Genomic DNA, 20,799 nt, shown 5'->3' on the forward strand with positions numbered 1-20,799 from the left:
CCTACTTGTTCAGTCATTTGTTCATTAAAAAATCCTAATAGCAGCTAACTCTGCCATTCAAGCACAAAAATAGTATGACCGTCTTGTGTCACACTCAACACATACACATGCCCACACATGCCCCCCCCCCCAGGCTTTTATGTTAAGTAAGAAATATTTTTATTCAGGAGGTAACACTACAGGCTTGGCAGGAGACACAAGAGTTCAAGAGTAACAGGTCAGGAGGAGACACAAGAGTTCAAGAGTAACAGGTCAGGAGTACAGGAATCAGGCAAGATGTTCAGAAATGGATGAAAGCAATGAAGATCTCCCAACAGTTTCCACATCACACCCACCAAGCTTTTAAAGACAACATGTGGTACTCACTCATGAGTCTTGCTTTGTGGGAATGCTGGGATTGCAAATACCAGCTCCTCTGCTATGGGTCTGCTTCCTGTGAGGGCAGGTTGTAAGCAACAATACCATACCCTCCTGTTGAGGCTTCCCATTGGGCACTGTCTCCTCCTGAGTTACCCCCTCCCTCAGTTGCTCACAACCCTCCCCAGCCTCTGCTAAAACTATCCGCTCTGCTGCATTCATCCCAGGGATCATTCCTCCTGTGGTCACTGCTGTGGATACACAATATGATGGTCTATCTCCAGGGATTCCCTTATCGCAGGGTTATTGTTTCCAGCCTTCATGTCATATTTGCAGATATCTTTGTAATGGTTGGTCTGCCAACAGGCCTAGTTCCCTGTACAGAAAATCTTTGGGGATCCTGTCATCTGTGTACATGACCAAGCCAGTGTAGATGTCCCTGAGACAGAAGTGTGAACATGTTGGGAATGTGGGCTTGGGACAGCACATCTTTGTGCTGTCCTACCATGTGATGCCCAAAATCTTCCTAATGCAGTACATACAGAAGACATTGAGGCATCGCTCCTGGTGGGTGTAAGTTGCCCACAACTCACTTTCATAAAACAAACACCACCAAAATTAGCACATCTAGCTAAGCAATGGCTCACCAATGATTACAAATATTTTAGTTCAAAAATCACCTGCCTTTTAGCCAATTAATTAAATGTACTCACATTTATGTATGTTTTGCATTTTTACAAAACTTCAACCTGTGCTTTCTGAGAATATTTGAGATAGCTCTTGTATATTCATTTGTGCAAGAAAGGTGTGAAAATAAACAAATCACCTGAGGAGTTGTAATTAATTAATTACAATTAATTAATTGTTGATTGCCAGCCTTGGGACTGCAGCAGACAGGTGTGTGCGATAACCATTTCGTCTACTACCAAGGTCCCAAAGAAAATTGTCTCCTATGACAACAGTAAAGCCTGAAATGAAAGCTCATATAGGAACATGCATTAAAGGGGGGAGGAATTATTCTTTTCCCCATGGTTCTGACAAAATATGCCCCCTATAAAAAAATAATAAATACTCTATGAATAATTTTGTATATTATTATTAAGAAAAACTTCAAGTGATTCAGGGAATGCCATCATTATTTTTTCATTTTCTGCCAAGTGGCCACATTGGAATAAAATGCTTACTCAAGAAATAAGCAAAGGTACTCTTAATTCAGCAAATCAAAATTTGCCCTCACTGATTAAACTGGCCCTTACCTATGGAAGCTTTACTTGATTCTTCTATAAAAACTTGTATCCTGGGTTAAATAACAACAGCTAGATCATACCAGCAAACCCATGGATTTATTTATTTTTTAAAGAACGTTTTACTGGAAATGATACTCTGGACTGTCACATAAAGTAAAATGGTGAACATTTCATGACTGTGATGGCTGCTGGAATGCTGGAAAACACTTCCGCACCATGAATAATCACAGATGCTTACTGAGCACAATGAAAAATATCCCCACTTTCCCTTATCTGCATAAGAAAAATGATAGAGAGGAGCAAAGAGAGGAGCAACTCAAGAGGAAGAAAGATCCATTATTCTATAAACTGGCACCCAGCCTAAAGGAAGCTGAAATGACTACTTCACTGTGAGCTGTTCTTTGCAGAGGCAGTTATTTCTGAAAGAATCTAAGTTGCCCTAGATAGTTTTGACAGATGACAGGAAACTAAATCCAAATGAGATGCCAGTTACAAAGAGATAAACACGAGAGCCACTGTTGGACAATTATTGGACTCTCCATTCAGAGGCAGCAAGATCCCAGAGGATGCAATTGGCAGGGGGAATATCAAAGCGGCAGGATGAGCTGGGAAGGTCTCCCAGAGATTTGCAACCTGATTTGAAAGAATTTGGACTCTTGCCCACAAAAACTCACGCCACACTGAGCTAGTTAGTCTTTGAGGTGCCAAAGAGTGCTTCATCCCAAGAAGGGGGTCACTTGTATCCCTTCCTTCTGCCACAAAATAACTCCACTAGCTCCTTCTCCAGCAGCACAAAACTTGAGCCATCAGAAAGGGCAGGAATAGAACAGACTGATAGCAAGAGTGTTTCACTCTCATGTTCTACTTCAACTTATGTACTTTGAACTAATGTTGGAAATTCATTAGCAGGCTGTAGAAGCCATTTCAGAGGGAAATACAGAGGAGGACAGAAATTCACACTGCATAAACAACGAAATGACACTGAGCATACTTAAGCCTTTGGGCACAGGTAGAGCAGTTATCCAGATCCTAGTCAAAAGATTACTTCTGCAGGTAGGTTTGCCTGTCTTTAGATGCTAGGTGACAGCATATCCTACCATCTGCTGGGCCATTCTCCATGGAGAAAGCCTTTTTAACAATGGAAATCAAATGGTAGTCAGGAACTAGTAACTACTGTAAGAAGAAATTGTGTGTGTGCTTCAAGCTACAATCCTAAACACACTAATTAAAAATAAGCCCCATTTAATTATCTAATTACTACTTTTGAGTAAGTGAGCATAGGCCTGCACTGTTAAAATAAAGCTTTCACTTTTGAAAAAGCTCTTTAGAGCAATTCTCACTCTCCTGGTGTACCAAGATTTGCTCTATATAAAGCAAATCAACAAATATATTGTAGTAGTAATAGCAACTGAAACAAACTTTAAGTACCTACTTAAAATGTTTTCTTGTGGGCAAGCCTATCCAGATACATAAATACTTGCATGTTTTGATTTCTTCACTGTTAATTTTAATTGTTTTTAATGATAATTTTAATATTTCTTGTAAACGCCTCAGAGGTTTTATTACAATCAAGTGGTATGTCAATTTTGGTTAAACCCAGGGCTTTTTTGCTAGAAAAAAAAGGTGCTGGAACTTGTTGACCTTTTTTTAGGTCAACCCAGTGAAAGCTGTTGCGCTTTTCTTAGGGGAGCTTTTCTTCTTCACCCTCTCACCCCACCCATGGCCACTGCACAGCACCAATCGCCGTGCTGCCCACAGCCGCCCACAGTGCGATGTACAGAGGCGCCAGAACTCAATCCTGGCTGAAAAAAAGCCCTGGTTAAACCAATAAACATCTTTAGTTTCCACAACCTTAAAGAATCAGAAAAAAATTAACCCAAGGTGGTAAGATAACTAGCTACACAGTTGATCCAGATCACCTGCTCAAAACAAAATCCAACTGCATTTTAGCCATACAGAATGGGTACCACATTGTGTTTAATACTTAGGAGCTGGGTCAGATGGCCTCAGTTCATATCTTGTCCCTGCTAGGAACACAAGGGGCAGCCTTAGATCCCACATCTAGTGGTGATTACTAAAGCTCCCCTTCCATCAATGTGAATAACACAATTAAACAAAACAGGGTTCTGACATTATAAGACTCATATTGCTTATAAAATGGTACCCGTTAAGCAAATAAATTGATACTTGTCATACGTGTTCTATGGGATGACAAATGCACCAGATTCCAAACTGATCCATTATAAACTGCAACAGGTACAGTCATTTAAAAAGTGCTGAAGACTGAGATACCTGACCCTTTTTATTCTGTTTTTTAATATAATCATATCACATATTTCTTTTCAATTTTGATGAAAATTACTGCATGTGCAATTTAAATTTTGAAGTGAGAATTCTGCCAGGACTCCAATATATGCAGAGGGAGCCACCTAGTGGATGCTATGTGCAATGCCTAATCCCTTACTTACAGAATATGACAATGCGGCACAGTGATTAGTTCAGTGGTTCACCAAACTGTTGGGGCCAGTGAGTACATTGGGAAACTTGAGAAACGGATGTGAGCCCTGCCTCCCAACCCCACAACCACATGCACTCACATGCACCACAACAACCACACCCACTCACTGGAATAATATGCACACACATTTAACAAAACCTAGCATTTGAATAAACTTCTCTGTAAAAAAACAGAAAAATTCAATTCCCAACAAGCCTGCTTTAACGGCATCTCATGTTGGCACAAGTTCCATAAAACCAGGAAAATGCAAGCTAAGGCTGATGATCAGTAATCATGTTGTGCTAGGTCAAAAATTATGCTTGCTCTCAACTTGTACCTCCATGCACCCCCATGTTTATTCAGGCCCAAGTCCACATGGTGAGGATGATGTCCCTGGGACCAGTAAATATGAAGGAGCTAGGCCTTACTGTACTGTAACATGAACTGACCCATTACCAATAGCTTAAACTAGTGGGGATTTTAATCACAGAAAATGAAGCAGAGCTGTCTGCACATGACCATCTCTGTCATCAGTGATATCATAGGCTCTATTCAAAGAGGTATGCATTGAACTTGGACCATCACATTCCAAGACGGCATCCCAAATCACTGCTGTATGGAGAAAGAGTTGCCTTTTCCCTGGCAACACGGCAGAAGTTCAACTGATCATGAGCTGGAGGGGAGGAATTCAAGCTGGATGACACTGCACAAAGGAAAGAAAGTCACACCCAGATTCATATACTTTTGACAGTCTTTTCTAGCTTAAGAGGTGGTCTGCACCTTCAGGAAAATCGTGTGCTAGAAGCAGGAGCAACCAGTGCATTGGGGCAGTGCCACGCAGCTGCCCTACTGACACCAGTGTCAGAGCCATTTATTTGGATGGCAAAGGGTGCCAGCAATGTGCAGGCATATTGGTGGGAGTGCAGTATGGACTCCGCCAGTGCACCTGCACAGGCCCAGCATCAACACTGCCCTGCTCCATTCCAGTAAGCAGTTGAGATGCCAGTGTCAGGAGGGCAGCACGGCCCCACTGTGCACCTGGGAGGGGGCGTGATATCAGAATATTCCTCAACTTGTAAAAAGAAACCTATTTCTCCCTGCATAAAGAAAACTAGGGGATCAGGGAACAGGCTGGACTAGAATCCTGATCTGTTAGCACTCTGCAGGAATGTTTTTTTTTCTTAATTAGGTGACGGTGTAACATTCTTCTTTTCTCTTCCTTGCTTTTGGAAGTAACAGTAACACTTTCAATCTACAGCATGGAGACTCCTTAGGAAGACGAGGGAAGAACTGGAAAAATGTGTTCTCCCCCTCCAGTTTTAAGCACATTTCTAATCCATAAAAGGAAGACACATACCAGTACAACAAGTCATTTCCCTCTTTCCCTCTTCTTGTGGAAACTTACTGTAGTCCTTTGCAAGACCATGAGGATAAGCCCTGTCTTAGGCAGGGCTCAAGCTGTTTAGTTCTCTTTAGATCAAAGCTAACCCTCTAAATTATGCACAGAAGGTAACAGCAGAGAAACAGTGCGAGGACTGGAGCAGTAGTGCAATGTGCTCTCAGGATTTAACACTATCTGCAGCCTCTAAGCTGTTGCCAAGGGCAGTCTGAAGTTATGCTCATTCTGCTTTACAGATCAAAACTTTTGGAGAGGGGTTGGTTTGGGGGAGGGGAAGTTGCTTAAAATATTTTTAATAGTCTCAAAAACGGGATGTTGAGCTTTCCTGCACATACCCATTATATTCTGTGAACTTACCCTTCATTCTCTCACACCCAGCTCATGTCACAGCTTGCAATTAACTGATACTGCATAGCTCAAGTGCACTGAAGCTTACATTACAATCCTCCTTTCTTTATAGTCTCCCCTCAGACTATAATGTTATGACAGGCAGATTTCTGAATTAGCAGGGAATGGGTGAATTCCTTTCTGTAAATATTAAAACCTCATAGCTGTACTCATAGATGTGCTCCTGCAGATTTCAGCAACAGATGTACCCAGCAGAATTACAAATGGATAGGCAAGCAAAATGTTCTGGCGATAGAAAAGGAAATTTTGCAAGGAAGGCTTACAGATCTGGCTGGTTTAAGCACAGCTGGAAAAAAACAGTTTTACTTTTACAAAGCAGGACAGAACTTAATATGTTAAAAACACCCAGGCTCTGCTTTGTATAATAAAACCCTTGGTGTGTTTTAAAAACATCTGCAATTCTATGCATAGCTATAATTCTTTTTTCTTCTTTTTTATTATCCCAAGTATTCATGCTCAGTAAGATGTGCGTACGTATTGTGTTGTATTCTGAAATCATTCTTCAATACTGTAGTCATCTTCCGCTAACCTGGCCCAGTCATTTTATTGCACCAGGCACATGACTCTGTGATTCAGAGTTGTGGAGGGGGAAAACAAAGGAGTGTAACGTCCCTGTAGTAAGGAGGAGCCTGACTGGAAAAGAAAATTTATTCAGTTTGTACATAAAGATCCTGGTAATAACTAACAATGGGAGGAACATGCAGAAAAATATATGGCCATTACTTTGCGGTCTGGTTAAATTACTGTGTTCCGTAAAACTTGCCCGAGATTGGCAAAGTTCCTGCAAGTCTGAATTTCAAAGATGAGACAAGGGCCTTTGTTTATTAATGTTGCTGGACTGGTTTTGGTGTGTGTGTGTGTGTGTGTGTGTGTGTGTGTAAAGGCAAGTGTACAGAGAATATTCAGACTGAAACACAAACATTCACCCTAGTTCCTGTTCACTGAAATTTCTAGAGTGGCTTATGGAAATATTACCAGCTGTGTCTCTTGCTACAAGCTGGTACTGTGTATAAGCTTCACGGAAATTAAATAGTTTGCTCATAATTTGTATCCGTAACCTGATCTTTTTTTCTTTTCTTTTTTAAAGACTCAATCCTAATTATATGCCAAGAGAAGATAAACTCTTCCATCTGTCCAGGATAGCTGTTTGAGACAACAGAGCATATCTAATGCACCACATTTCTTGGGTAATCTAATTAGTAGTTTTTGAATTGGATTCAGACTTTGACTTTGGAGTCCTTCACATACAGCTTGAATTCTGATGAAATTCTACAGCTCTTTAGGCCCAATTCATACAGTATGGGCAAGCACTGAAATAGCATAGGAAGCAGCCTTATAAAAGGTAAAGGTAAAGGTACCCCTGCCCGTACAGGCCAGTCTTGCCAGACTCTAGGGTTGTGTGCTCATCTCACTCTAGAGTCCGGGAGCCAGCGCTGTCCGCAGACACTTCCGGGTCACGTGGCCAGCGTGACAAGCTGCATCTGGCGAGCCAGCGCAGTACACGGAACGCCGTTTACCTTCCCGCTGGTAAGCGGTCCCTATTTATCTACTTGCACCCGGGGGTGCTTTCGAACTGCTAGGTTGGCAGGCGCTGGGACCGAACGACGGGAGCGCACCCCGCCGCGGGGATTTGAACCGCTGACCATGCGATCAGCAAGTCCTAGGCACTGAGGTTTTACCCACAGCGCCACCCGCATCCCTTAGCAGCCTTATAGCATTTGCCTAATTCAGCATTAGCTACATGGATTGGCAATGGCTTTCCCAGATTTCAGAGGTGTCTTCCAGCCCTATCTGGAGAGGCCAAGGACTGAACCTGGGACCTTCTACATGTGAAACAGAAGCTCCCCCACTGAGCTACAGCCTTTCCCCTAAAGTGGAAGAGATGTGAAGAGAGACATAGAAGAAAGGAATGGTGGAAGAGAGATGTGAGCTCTCCCCACCACGACGCAGATAGCCTGCCATGTGAGCCAAGACCTCCACAGTACTGGCCAGTTGTGAAAAAGCTCCTGTTTTGATTACTGCCTACACATACACCATTCTTTTAAGAGCACATTACTTACTCACATGGGATGTTACCTGCACGAGGGAGGGGAGGACCAGGGCTTTTCTTCCTTTGCACTGTTTTAGCACTAGCCTCCAGTAAATGTATGAAGTGGGGCTCTGTCATTTCCCAGAAATCTGTATATGGGAAATAACACCCTTTAGAGAGGTTTTCAAGACTTGTATCAATTAAGCACATTTCTGGCACTTTCTTAATGGCATACTTTCCCTGGAGTCAAAAGCTGCTCCAAAATCTGAGGTCATCTGTTTAATATAAAAGCATAGGTTATGGAACAACAATTTCAGGTTTCATCAGCCAAGTCCCCGTGGCTTTGAAGAAAAAACAACCTAATAAATTTGCTGTCTTATGAACAAGATAAATTAATTATTATGCTCCTTTTAAAATGGTTTCAAATTTCATTTTCATTCCTCTATTGCTCCTATTTTTATTTTAAATCCATCACTGCTCATTAAGTTTTCAACTTTCTTGTTTGACTTTGTTGCTTGCTGTTCTTGCCTACCAAACATCTGGAGTGGATTTTGACAGCTGGGTTTAAAGGAAGAACTGTAAATGATGCAATAATTTTAAAAATTAAAGTTATTTATAGCAAGACTGAAGCCAGAATTGTGTTTTAAATGGTTGAAGTTTCAGTTGGTGGGTCTCTAGGAATGTGTAGTGCATGGTCTTTTGCTGCTGTTTTCTTAAGAATTCCCTGGGTGGGATTATGTAATTCCCCATCTTCTATAGGAACCCTTTCGTTCTGCACGTCCTGTGCCTGAAGCAGTTTTACTATATCAATATGTGAAATGTTTTCTGTTGGATTTTTTTCCCTTGTAAGACAAGTCCAGGAATACATTTTGGATTGTTAGAATCAGGATTCATGGATTTAATTCCCAACTCTGCTTTTAAACAAGCATGGTACCAAGGGGATGTGGTATACGCTGTGTAATATAGCTCTACTAATTAGATGATGCAGGACTCTTGGATAAGCTGCCCATCAAAATGCTGATGGCGCCTAACCCTTTATATTTTATCTGAAACGAGGTCTTGTGATCTTGGTGCTTACTCACTGTATGCTTGGCTACAATGACAGATTATTGGATATAGACAAATTTATGGAAGCTAAATGCAAACATAAATGAAGTAAAGATGGTTGCCATGCCTTGTAACTGGAAGAGAGGTGAAGAGGTACCTATTATGGGTGAGTCTGAGTGTCCCCTAATCACTGAGGTTCACAGACTGGATCCAGCACTACGTCTGAAACATGGTAAAGAATGCTTTTCAGCAACTTCAGAGTTAGAAGGCTTTTAACCATTTCTTCCTGATTCAGGTCTTACGACTGCCATGTATGCCTTTTAAACACCAAATTAAAATGCTCTAATGGAGCATTGGTACACAGCTGCAGCTAGGGAAGAAAGCTATGAATCATCATCACCTGATGGTTCCTGGAAGGCTATCACCAGAGTGCATGGGGGACTGCGTTTATCCATGCGATAAAACATCTTTTATCTATTAAGCACAAACCAGTTGGAGCTTTGCAAGCCTCAAATCAAATTTTGGGGGTGGGGAGCTGATTCAAGTACAAACAGGACATAAGGACTGCCTTGCTGAATCAGAACAAGGACCTATTAAGTACAGCATATTCTTATTCCAGCAGGACTTTTTTCTTCTTTTCATTCTTTTTTATTGAAACTTTAAACTTAAACATGTTCAAAACAATACAAGAATGAAGCAGCACAAATCAGCAATCGTACAATATAGTACTACCCAAGAGGATAATGTGAACAAATCACAGACAAGTAATCACAATGAAAGGAAGTAGGAAGTGTCCTGACCAGTGTGTACCGGCAATGGGTAGGGTTGGGGAATACAGCAAGCATACATGCATTCATACCATAACAATATACAGAATGAATATAACTACCAAGACTTCCAAATAAAATCATATTTCAATGGAATGTGCCAACCATATGTTTGCTTTGTCATATATGTCATGAAGAGCCACCAGGTGGCCTGTCCTTCAACAGGTTCCTTGGCAGCTTATAAAAAGTTAGTATTAACAGCCTTCATAGCATGCACACTAATTAAATCAAATCTCAAGTTTCACTTCTGTTTTTCATAACACTGTTTTAAGTAGCAGTTACAGGACCATGTTCAATACAGGGACAAACTTGTAGAAGGAACAATGGGTAATTCATTAATTGGCAGTGTTGAAGCTACAGCATGTTCTAAGAAGAGTTGCAACCTGCTTCCATCTTTTTCAGTCCAAAAAAGCTGAAACCATTGACAGATGCCTTGAATAATGTGGGAGCACCACCTTCTCTACTGAAGGCCAAGCTGTCTAGAGAGTGACTCCATGAACTCCAAAAACATTTGGACTTAATTCCTTCTTGTCTTACATCTCTACATTTTTAATGGCGTGTTTCTAGGTATGCATATGTAAGACTTATTTGAAATGTGATCGTCCTCCTAGATATCCAGTGTATCTATAGACCTTCAATTACTGTTAATTGTTAATTACTGTTTTTCCATCTAATGCATCAGCATAAATCCCTACTAACATTAAAGCAGTTGAATTGTAGGGTGGGGGGAATTATAGATACTGGGTGGCTGTACAGTGCTGCAGCAAAATGAAATCCAATACTCCATCCATTAGCAGAAACAGAGTGTTGTCCGTTTAGACTACTCAAAGTGATAACCAAAACCAGATATTTATTACCACTCCAATGCATTTAATCTCATAAAACTAATTCCAGTGGATTTTTGGCTACAAAGGCAGTCTAATCATTTATGACTTGTTTAAAACTTTCTAGAAAAATTGGATATTTGATAAATTATGAATCTTTTAGAGCATACCCCCAATGACGCACAGAGGCTATTGCTATCATCAAAAGAAGCTTGCAATTGATTTGAAGACTTTGTGCCTATAACAATGAAGAGAAAAATTCAGCAACTGTCAAAATGTGATTATTCCCTCAAGTACATGTAAGTTTCTAACACGCTGGAACACGTTATGCTTGAGAAGTTTGTTTAAAGAACTGATCACAACCAAGCAAATGCTCAGTTCTTTGTGCTCAGCACTTTTGTTAAACTTAGTAAATGTTACCATAGCTCAGGGATGTAGAATTCAAGTGTGAACAATTTTTTTACTAACACGTGAGGGTTGTGTCACTACTTTTACCAAAGAAAAGTCTTTTTCTTTCAGTTTTTTTATTTCTTTAAACCATTCTGTTAGTCCCCTTTTCTCTCAGCACCCCACAACATAATTTATCTTCTCTCTGCATACCCTGCCTCCTTTTCTCACTGCACCTTACAGTGTGCATGCTCTCCCTCGCTGCTTTTTGCAGTAACGGGGAAATGCACTAGAATGTATGAGATAACAACTTATTGATGCAGTGCTATGTAGCCTCCCCGTAAACAAATCACAATGGATGCTCAATAGAGTTGAAGTCTTTTAACCTTGCTGCAAACTTTTGGCAAACAAATCAGGATGAATACTCAATCAGGTCACTGCAAGTGACATTTTTATACAACCTTCCCCCCAACCGAAAGAAAGGGTGTGTGTTACCCATGTCTTTTTTATAGTTTGCTTATCCACAGGTCTCTCTACAGCTGTATTCATATTATTCCCCTCTTTTTCTCCTTCCTTTTGTTGATTTCATTCTCTCTCTGTGTGTGTGTGTTTCTTTCCCTTCCTTCCACACACACCCAATCTCCACTCTTGCTGGAGTTCAACAGCACCAGCACACTCTACTAGCAAGTCATACAATGAGGCAGTGTGTCTTGGGTTCAGCTGACCATTTCAGTGATCTGCTGCCTGATTTTCACAGCAGGGACAGAAGAGAGCTTAAAGATAATAAATGCCTAGTTTCCTCCCTATCCAGTAAGGCTAGAGTATGTTTCTGGATGTAAAATAAGAAAGCAGTTCTGGTTGCACTTTGCCGTGTTATGAACTGCACGGGGCTTATATGGGAGGAAGGATAGCATAGAAACACTACCACCACCACCATTAATAATACTACTACTACTAATATGCTGCAATTAAGGGGTGTTTTTTTGTTGGTTTCTTTGGCTGATGATATGTGCACCACTGCCACAGCCTCTCATCTTGCTTAGATCAGCTCCAAGGCACAAAAAACTCATCCAATGCAGGGTCCTCACAGAAAGGACATAAAAGCTACTAAAGTGGAAACAGCAGAGGCTATACATTGACCTGAACACAGAAGTTCAAGAAGCACTTTGTCCCAAACTAACTCTAGTCTATTTAACAGCCCAAATTCCTGTGCCAAAGCAAGCCTTGTTGAATTCAGTGAATCACTGAGGTTCACTTATCAAAGCGCTAAAAGAGATGTGTAGCTATAATATCACCATGTAAAGCTCTTGAGACCAAAAGAGAATGATTTATAGGCCCTGGCAGTGCTTTTTTTTCTGGGGGTACTCAAGTGTACGTAGAACCAGCAATTTTTCCTAGAAGAAAAGCGCTGGTTAATTGTGTGGCACTAAGTGTAACAACTTCATGTGAGTACAGGCGCCTTTTTTCTAGAGGAAAAGCACTGGGCCCAGGAGAGAGGCAAACTGTAAAGCTAGCATCCCTTCAGCCTTCACAAGGGCACCTTTATTGCGTAAATTACTACATCTCTATGTTGCAATGACATTACAGGAAAAGGTAAATTGTCACTCCACTTGCGTATGACCAAAGCCTTTATCCCACATGAAAGAAAAGAAAATTGAACACAGTCTAAAACTAGATCTAGCCAACATGAACATAACAAATCCGACTTTTATAGGTAAACATTTGAGGGTGGCAGCTGGTCAGAAGAAGTCTGGGCAAATTGTTTTCCTAGTTTCTTTTGAAGATGTGTGAAACCCATTCTGGTTCCCTTATACTGAATTAGACTTGTTGCACATTTTAGTCCTGCAACCGGTCTTTCTATTTAAATAGCAGCAGAGCCTGTGGAATGAAAGAGTACCCTCATCACCCTCAGCCTGTTATAGACATATTCTCCCAAATCAAGACAGAATTGATTTTGACATTGTTTGAATACCTATATTATCCCTATAACTCGACACATTACAGAACAGCAAGTATATTTGCTGCTGGGTGTACCTACGGCAGGGAGCCATGCCCAGTCCCAGCTCCCTAGCACACATCTCTGCGTAATACCTGCATTTACAAACATGGATTTTTCATACACATGCGATACACTTTACTGTATGCACACAATATAATATGCAAAGTGATCCTTGGTTTCAAACTATGTCCATATATGGAAGGTATATGCAGTTCCTAGTCAATGTTGGAGCCTGCTAGCAGGTACTCAATCGCAATGTAGAAAACAGCATATTAGTAGCAGAATTTTCTAATTGCTTTTAGGAAGTTTTTCTTTTTAGGAATAAGTAATTCATAAAATATATTCATACTTTCTGCCATCAGGTTTCTATTGAATTCCTTGTCAATATTACTAGAGCACATCTTTCAACTATTTCTCTGTGAAACTGTTTCCTAATGCAAGCTGCAAGATGCATCGTTTGAATGAATAGATCACAGATAAGGTAAAGGACTCAGAAAATTGCTTTTAATTCTGTCGCAGACTCTTGTAATTTCACTTTGCCCCAGTTCTACAATAGGCATGCTGTAAGGGTAAAAGCTATAAAAGACTTAAGATAGTAAATAATTTGATACTATAGTGATAGGTGCACATGGTTAGATGGAAGATAGTGCACCAATTGCATCATTTCCATATCCTTATCTGATGCAGGTTTTTAACAAAATTAGGCTGTGTTACATCACACACAAGTTTCTACAGCATGATGAAGTATTTAGGTCTGCACTGTGCTATACAATATGTGAAACAAAATCATTGCAGAAACATGAGTACAGTGGTGCCCCGCAAGATGAATGCCTCGTAAGACGGAAAACTCGCTAGACGAAAGAGTTTTCCGTTTTGGAGGTGCTTCGTAAAACGAATTTCCTATGGGCTTGCTTCGCAAGACGAAAATGTCTTGCGAGTTCCTGCGGGGTTTCCCCCCCCCCCTTTTCTAAGCTGCTAAGCCGCTTATCCGCTAAGCCGCTAAAAGCTGCTAAACCGCTAAACGCGCTAATCCGCTAAGCCGTCAATGGGCTTGCTTCGCAAGACGAAAAAACCGCTAGACGAAGAGACTCACGGAATGGATTCTTTTCGTCTTGCGAGGCACCACTGTATTTATTCTTTATCCGACAGAGCCAACTTGTTCTTTCGAGTAGCTGATAATTACGGCCATTGTCTCGTGTTCCTGTATCACATTAGATCAGCAGAATGACCCAACTATTCCCTCAACTACCTTGCCTCTAACAGTGATAGGAAGGTTCTGTAATTCACCAGGTTGGTAAGTACATAGCAATGTTTTGAAGCATGCTACCATACAAAATGTGGGGTAAACAAACCCTTCTAAGGTTCCAACATGCAGATTAATACCATTTACTGGTCTTAAAGAATGAAACTCTAAAAGTTGTTTGAAAGGGGCTTTGAATTCTAGCTACATCTTACACTAGGTCAAATAACCATATTTCTATTGCTACTTAAATATGAAAAAGAGACTTACGAGTAGTAGTGGAGATTTGTGTCAGGGTCAAGTTTCAACTGTAATAAAAAGGGTTGCTTACCTTCAGACAGAGAGAAGTCATCAGCTGGAGACAGCAGGTCTGCCTGTACAGCAAGGCCATCGCTCAGCCACGTGGTAATCTGATTCGTCAAGATAACCTGCAAACAGACATGGAGAAGGAAAAAGTATTAGAATTACAAGAAGAATATACAGTGGTACCTCAGAGAAGAATTGGAATGTATATAGGCAGACAGGCAACCCTCAACACCCACCCTAATTTTCAACCACTTCAATTCCTTCCTATAAATGTTGGATCAACTATAGTAGCATCATAATAGACTGCTGCAGAAAGCAAATCCTTTCAAGCAATCTTTTCAGATTACTTATGGGCTTCACATTACACCTCATATCTCCCAGGTACGAGAAAGGGATGCCTTTGTTGAAAAGGAGTAATGGTACAGAGAAATGGTATGTAGGAGCCAGGATGGGAAGTGATGAGTGTTTAGGGCCCGGTTGGTGCGGGTGTGCATAAAATTCAAAAAAGCAAATAAGAAGGCAGTTTAAGAGCCAGATGGGTATATACAGTGAGGATCCGGGAATATCTGTTAAGCTTAGAATATAGGGTGATGCATGACTTCAAAAAAATCGGACAGATTTAGTGAATGCGACAAACTGAATTGGGCCACCTCATCATTTCAAGTGCATGCTGTATAGAGCCAGTGAGGTAAGATGACATTGCTAGTCCCAGTCAGTCTGGGCTAAAAACAAATAAAGAATAAAATACCATGGAAACAAAATATCACCAGAACTATCCCATCTTTGTAGATCAATGTTAGAGCACCTACTTTGTATGCAAAATGTCAAAGGCCCCTGGTATCTCCAGGTAGGGCAGGGAAAGCCTCCTGTCAAAGCTTGGAGAGAACTGCTTGGAGAGAATCAATGGTCTGGCTTAGTGTAAGAATTGCTGCTACCGTGATAGTCTGGAGCACCAAATATATCCATGTTGTCTATTCAAGAGAGTGATTCTCTCAGGATCTATCAAGATTCAGGTTAGAAGCCTTCTGATCTATTATGCACTGGGGTCCCATCTGCTGTTATGAACTACAGATAGAGCAAGAAGGTAGAGTATTGTTTTCTACATGGCTCCAGCACATAGCTGTCAACTTTTCCCTTTTCTTGCGAGGAATCCTATTCGGAATAAGGGAATTTCCCTTAAAAAAAGGGAAACGTTGACAGCTATGCTCCAGCACCTCACCACCAGTTTCCTCTTGAGCAATCCTGGCTATAAAATGTATAGTGTAACTAATTCTAGCTCATGCCTGAGCCTTTGCCTGGGCAAAAAAACCAGACCCTATTCTGAACATGACTTCATAGTTGTACATCTGTATTTCTGCCAAGCTTACTTGTCCCTCCTATAGCTTCCCATCTGACTGATCCTCTATCAGGTTGCCGCCTTCTTAGCATGCCTGTATCAGCCTACATGCTTGATCCAACCCCTGCTTCTGTGGTAGGTAGTGTACAGAGATGGAATAAAGAACAGTTCAATATGTTATGTGTCTGCAATGTTGCAGGCTGATCATCCTTTCAGTCTGGAGGAGGCAAGATACCTTGCTTTATTTAAAGAGATCAAACAGCGACACATACATATTATAAATTTGCAAGGCTGTTGTCATGCTGCAGTTTCCTTGACTACCAATAGGTGATCAGGGAAACTCCAGCGTAGTGACAGAATAGCAGGCAGGCAGACGAGAAGCAAGCAGTATAAGTGGCAGGCAGCCCAGGTGAAATGACAGACTGAAGAACCCCTCTCCTCCCATTAAACATCACTGGAGAGGCATTTGGAGGATAGGTGGTGCTTTACAGAATGGTTTGCCAACCTGCTCTCTGAAGCACCTTACACAGGTCACTTTGGGATGTGTGATTTGTTTATCAACAATGCTGAACTAAGAGCTACCCTGACAGCTACCACTGAATCTACTGAATGACTGCCCATTTTTGTTACCATGAGATGAACCACCTCTGCTAGATGAAGTGGCTAATTGGATAATGTACCACCAACAACAATTAAATTGAACATAATGCAATTCACGAGTTTGATGGGATAATACAGGCACGTTATATGTAAACATCAGAGCTCCATAGGCTAACCAATGAAAGAAAAAAGGGCAAGAGTAAATTGGTATTGGAGGATGAACAGGAAGTTCAAAGCCCAACCAGAACTTTGAAGCCCTAATTTTACCAAACCTTCCCTGCACAACAATATATTAAACATGGGCTAAGATGGTGATCTCCATTAAGTGTACTATATAGCCTTTTACACTCTCAGAACATCTTTCCTTTTGTTTAGACCAGTGATGGCCAAACTTGGCCCTCCAGCTGTTTTGGGACTACAATTCCCATCATCCTTGATCACTGGTCCTGTTAGCTAGGGATAATGGGAGTTGTAGTCCCAAAACAGCTGGAGGGCCAAGTTTGGCCATCACTGGTTTAGACTCTAATATAAACCCTTTAAGTCTAGAGTTGCCACAGATATCTGAAATCCAAACTGCATTTCACCACAAATTTTCAAGTTTACCTAAAAAAAATCCACTACAGATTTCTCTGGGTTCCTGAAGGTCTCCAAATGAGCTATGCTTCATGATGTATTTGTGCAATAGTGAAGTAATGCTTAGAAGCTGCTCCTGCTTGACACAATTGAGGTAATTTGCACCACCCACACTAAGTTGAAGGTCATGGAAAGAAGGGCCCAGTTCATGCCCTACATTTGCAGGCTTCACAAAAGGCTTCATACTGTATTATAGGCTTCATACAGTATTACAGTGTGGAATGCTGGTTTGACAGCCACGGACAGGAAGTCCCTACAGAGGGTGGCAAATACAGCACATATCATGGGCTGTCCCCTGAGTTCGCTAGATGACAGCAGGAGACCGCTGCCTCAGGAGAGCGAGGAAAATTCTTAGGGACAACTCACACCCCGCCCAGCACCTCTTTAATCTCCTGCCTTCAGGCAGGAGATACAGAAGTATAGTCAGCCGCACCAACAGGTTAAAGAACAGTTTTTATCCATGGGCTGTTGGACTGCTGAATGAAAAAAAAATAGTGGTGAAATTGACTTCTGACAAGCACACAGAGTGCGAACAAGACTGAGTGTGTGTGGGAGAGGGTCATTTAATTTCACTGCACACAGATGGTGTAGTGACAATAAAGGCTTATTATTATTATTATTATTATTATTAGCCCGTGAGTGTGCTTGTCCCAAACCCCAGCGTACTCTGAGGTAAGTCCTGATAGTGCTCACAGTCCAAAGGGCAATGCTAGAGATGCTCAAATACAGCTTCAGGTCCAATGCAACGAGAAAGGTTCTAAGTTAACCCAAAAGGCCAGGTTCCTGTCTCTGAAAAAGATCCAGGGTTGGAATCCTAATCAGTCGCAAAATCAAAGTCCATTGGAGTTCCCAAAACAACCAAACCGTGGACCATCAGTGGTGAAAGTTCAGCAAACAAAGAGTTGCTACCTTGCTTCCCTTTTATTCCTGCCAATCTTGTTTGATGCACCTGAGCTTGTTCCTGCTGAGTAGCTGTATCTCTCCCCTTAATGAAACATGTGATCCTCACCTGTCTTGAGCCTAATCAAGCTAAGTGGCCACAAACCTCCTCCCAGACTTAACAAATCCCATGATCTTCACCTGATCAACTAGTAAGCTGGGCTGTGGTCTCTCGCCTGCCTCAGTCTCTTAAAAGTGCACTTCCTGCAGAGTCCTTGTGGCTCATGAGGAGACCCTCCCCGGAGCCCAAAGAGAATGTCAGTGAAGGTGGGGGAAAGCCCCAAAGACACTGGAGGTACAGCAGGGCTTTGTTTATGCTGCTCAGCCTCCCTGCCCAACAGCAGACACTTTCCCACATGTCCTCCAGCCTCCTGCCAGACCAGAACTTGAATTCTAGTTGTGGGTATTTTGGGTGTGAATTGAAGAGAAAGTGGTAGAGTTCGCGTTTAAAGGGTCTTTAGAGGGTGCTCCCCACTCTACGTGATTTCATTTATGCGCTCAGGAGCCTGGAACATAACCCCCGTGTAAGAGGAGTCACCTATTCACCTATTCCATATTCACATTGGTTTAATGGGATTAGGACCACAGCAGATTCAGCATTGAAGCAGTCTCCACTGACAACAGTATGCCAGTTCCAGAATCCTAATGCAGAGCCAAAGAAGACGGAAATGTTAAGCAACATCCAACAGAAACAGATGTGAAGAAGAGGAATAAGACATATTTCAGATTAATGTACATGTCTGTGCACACTTACACATTGTGGCATGGTATAAAGTTTTTATTGGCAGATATTTGCACTGACTACATTATTCACAAATGTCAAAAGAACCCATGAGTGATGTGGTCATCCCACATTTGCTCCACTATAAACACTGCACTATGCCATTGTGTGCTTTTTGTGTCCAGTGCCTTTCTGTGTTCGGTAGGTTGTTTGTTTGTTTTTTGAAAGCACACCACAAAACCAACAATTTAAAGCACCTAACATAAGACACCAATATACAACTGCATTAGTTTAAACGCACACTTTGTGTAAATCTGTAGTCCCTGGCGTTTCAAGAAGAAAGGTGTCCCAGAAACTGATTTATGACTGCTTCTACAGAAAGGAATAAGCAAGCTATTTTTGCAATGCATTTTCTCAAATACATCTTCTGCCCTCCCCAGGACCACACTGAAACTACTAAATATTACTCTGTCATCCTTGTAAAACTAGTTGAGTAAATAAGGCATTTTCTGTAAACTTGTGGTCTCAACCTCCTTGTTGGTTTATTGCAAAATTAAAGGGAACATAGTACAGAACCATCAATCAGTAACCAGCAAAGGTACAGAGGCTTTGGAATGCATCGGAATTAAGGGGAAGGGGGAAACCTCACATGAAATGGCTATTATGAGAACAGGGCAAAATTCCCCATTTCACATGTAGCAGCATTTAGGAAAACACTAATTAAAGGCTTCCCATTGAGATGGGAGAGTTAGTACAAAACACTTAGATGACTCCAAAATGGCTTTCCCCTACATTAGTGCATGTTTCTTGCTGTTTTTAGTGCCCAGGCTGCCCAGGAGGACTCCCCTGAGTGAGTGCTTGAGGGCCCTGCTCTTGCCACTTACCATCTGGCCTAGGGCGGGGCCTGAAGCCTCACAAGGACTGCTTGCTGCTTGCTGCCTGCTGCCCAGGAGGACTCCCCTGAGTGAGTGCTTGAGGGCCCTGCTCTTGCCACTTACCATCTGGCCTGGGGCGGGGCCTGAAGCCTCATAAGGACTGCATGCGGCTTGCTGCCTGCTGCCCAGGAGGACTCCCCTGAGTGAGTGCTTGAGGGCCCTGCTCTTGCCACTTACCATCTGGCCTAGGGCGGGGCCTGAAGCCTCACAAGGACTGCTTGCTGCTTGCTGCCTGCTGCCCAGGAGGACTCCCCTGAGTGAGTGCCTGAGGGCCCTGCTCTTGCCACTTACCATCTGGCCTGGGGCGGGGCCTGAAGCCTCATAAGGACTGCGTGGTGCTTGCTGCCTGCTGCCCAGGAGGACTCCCCTGAGTGAGTGCCTGAGGGCCCTGCTCTTGCCACTTACCATCTGGCCTGGGGCGGGGCCTGAAGCCTCATAAGGACTGCGTGGTGCTTGCTGCCTGCTGCCCAGGAGGACTCCCCTGAGTGAGTGCTTGAGGGCCCTGCTCTTGCCACTTACCATCTGGCCTGGGGCGGGGCCTGAAGCCTCACAAGGACTGCTTGCTGCTTGCTGCCTGCTGCCCAGGAGGACTCCCCTGAGTGCCTGAGGGTCCTGCTCCTTCCTGCCACTTACCACCTGGCCCAGGGCGGGGCCTGACAGGCCTCACTAGGACAGTTGTTGTTACTGCCGGAGGGGCAGAGTGTTTTTAAAATGTTTTTAAAAAAATTTTTACATGTGGGGGGTGGGGGTGGGATGGATGTTTGGTTGGGTTTGGGGATTATTATTTTTTAATTATTTTTTTGATGTTTTGTAATTTTTACATTTTTTGTTTGTATTGTTTTATTGGTTTTGTTTGTTTAAGGTGTTATTTTGTTTTTAGGGGGAGGGTTCAGGGCTGCCGGGGAGTGGGCCCCAGCCCACAAAATGGCTGGGGCATGTTCCACAGGGGGGGATGCACTGGGACAACCGATCTCAGTGATCACGGGTAGGAGGAGGAGTTACGCTAAGACCAGACCATGTCATTACAGAGGAAGCAGGTTTAGTCGTTGTCTGAGGACTATCCCTGCC

The 20,799-nt window shown here is 42.3% G+C and overlaps 1 protein-coding gene across 1 annotated transcript in view; it reads right to left on the reverse strand.

Annotated features, from left to right (window-relative positions):
* Positions 1 to 20,799, reverse strand: part of RAD51B (RAD51 paralog B) — a 336,350-nt gene that overhangs the window by 190,735 nt on the left and 124,816 nt on the right. The window contains 1 exon segment of the mRNA XM_079995582.1: positions 14,593 to 14,689. Coding sequence (XP_079851708.1) covers positions 14,593 to 14,689 — 97 coding nt within the window.

Source organism: Podarcis cretensis, assembly GCF_951804945.1.
Source record: "Podarcis cretensis genome assembly, chromosome: 1".
Taxonomy (NCBI): domain Eukaryota; kingdom Metazoa; phylum Chordata; class Lepidosauria; order Squamata; family Lacertidae; genus Podarcis; species Podarcis cretensis.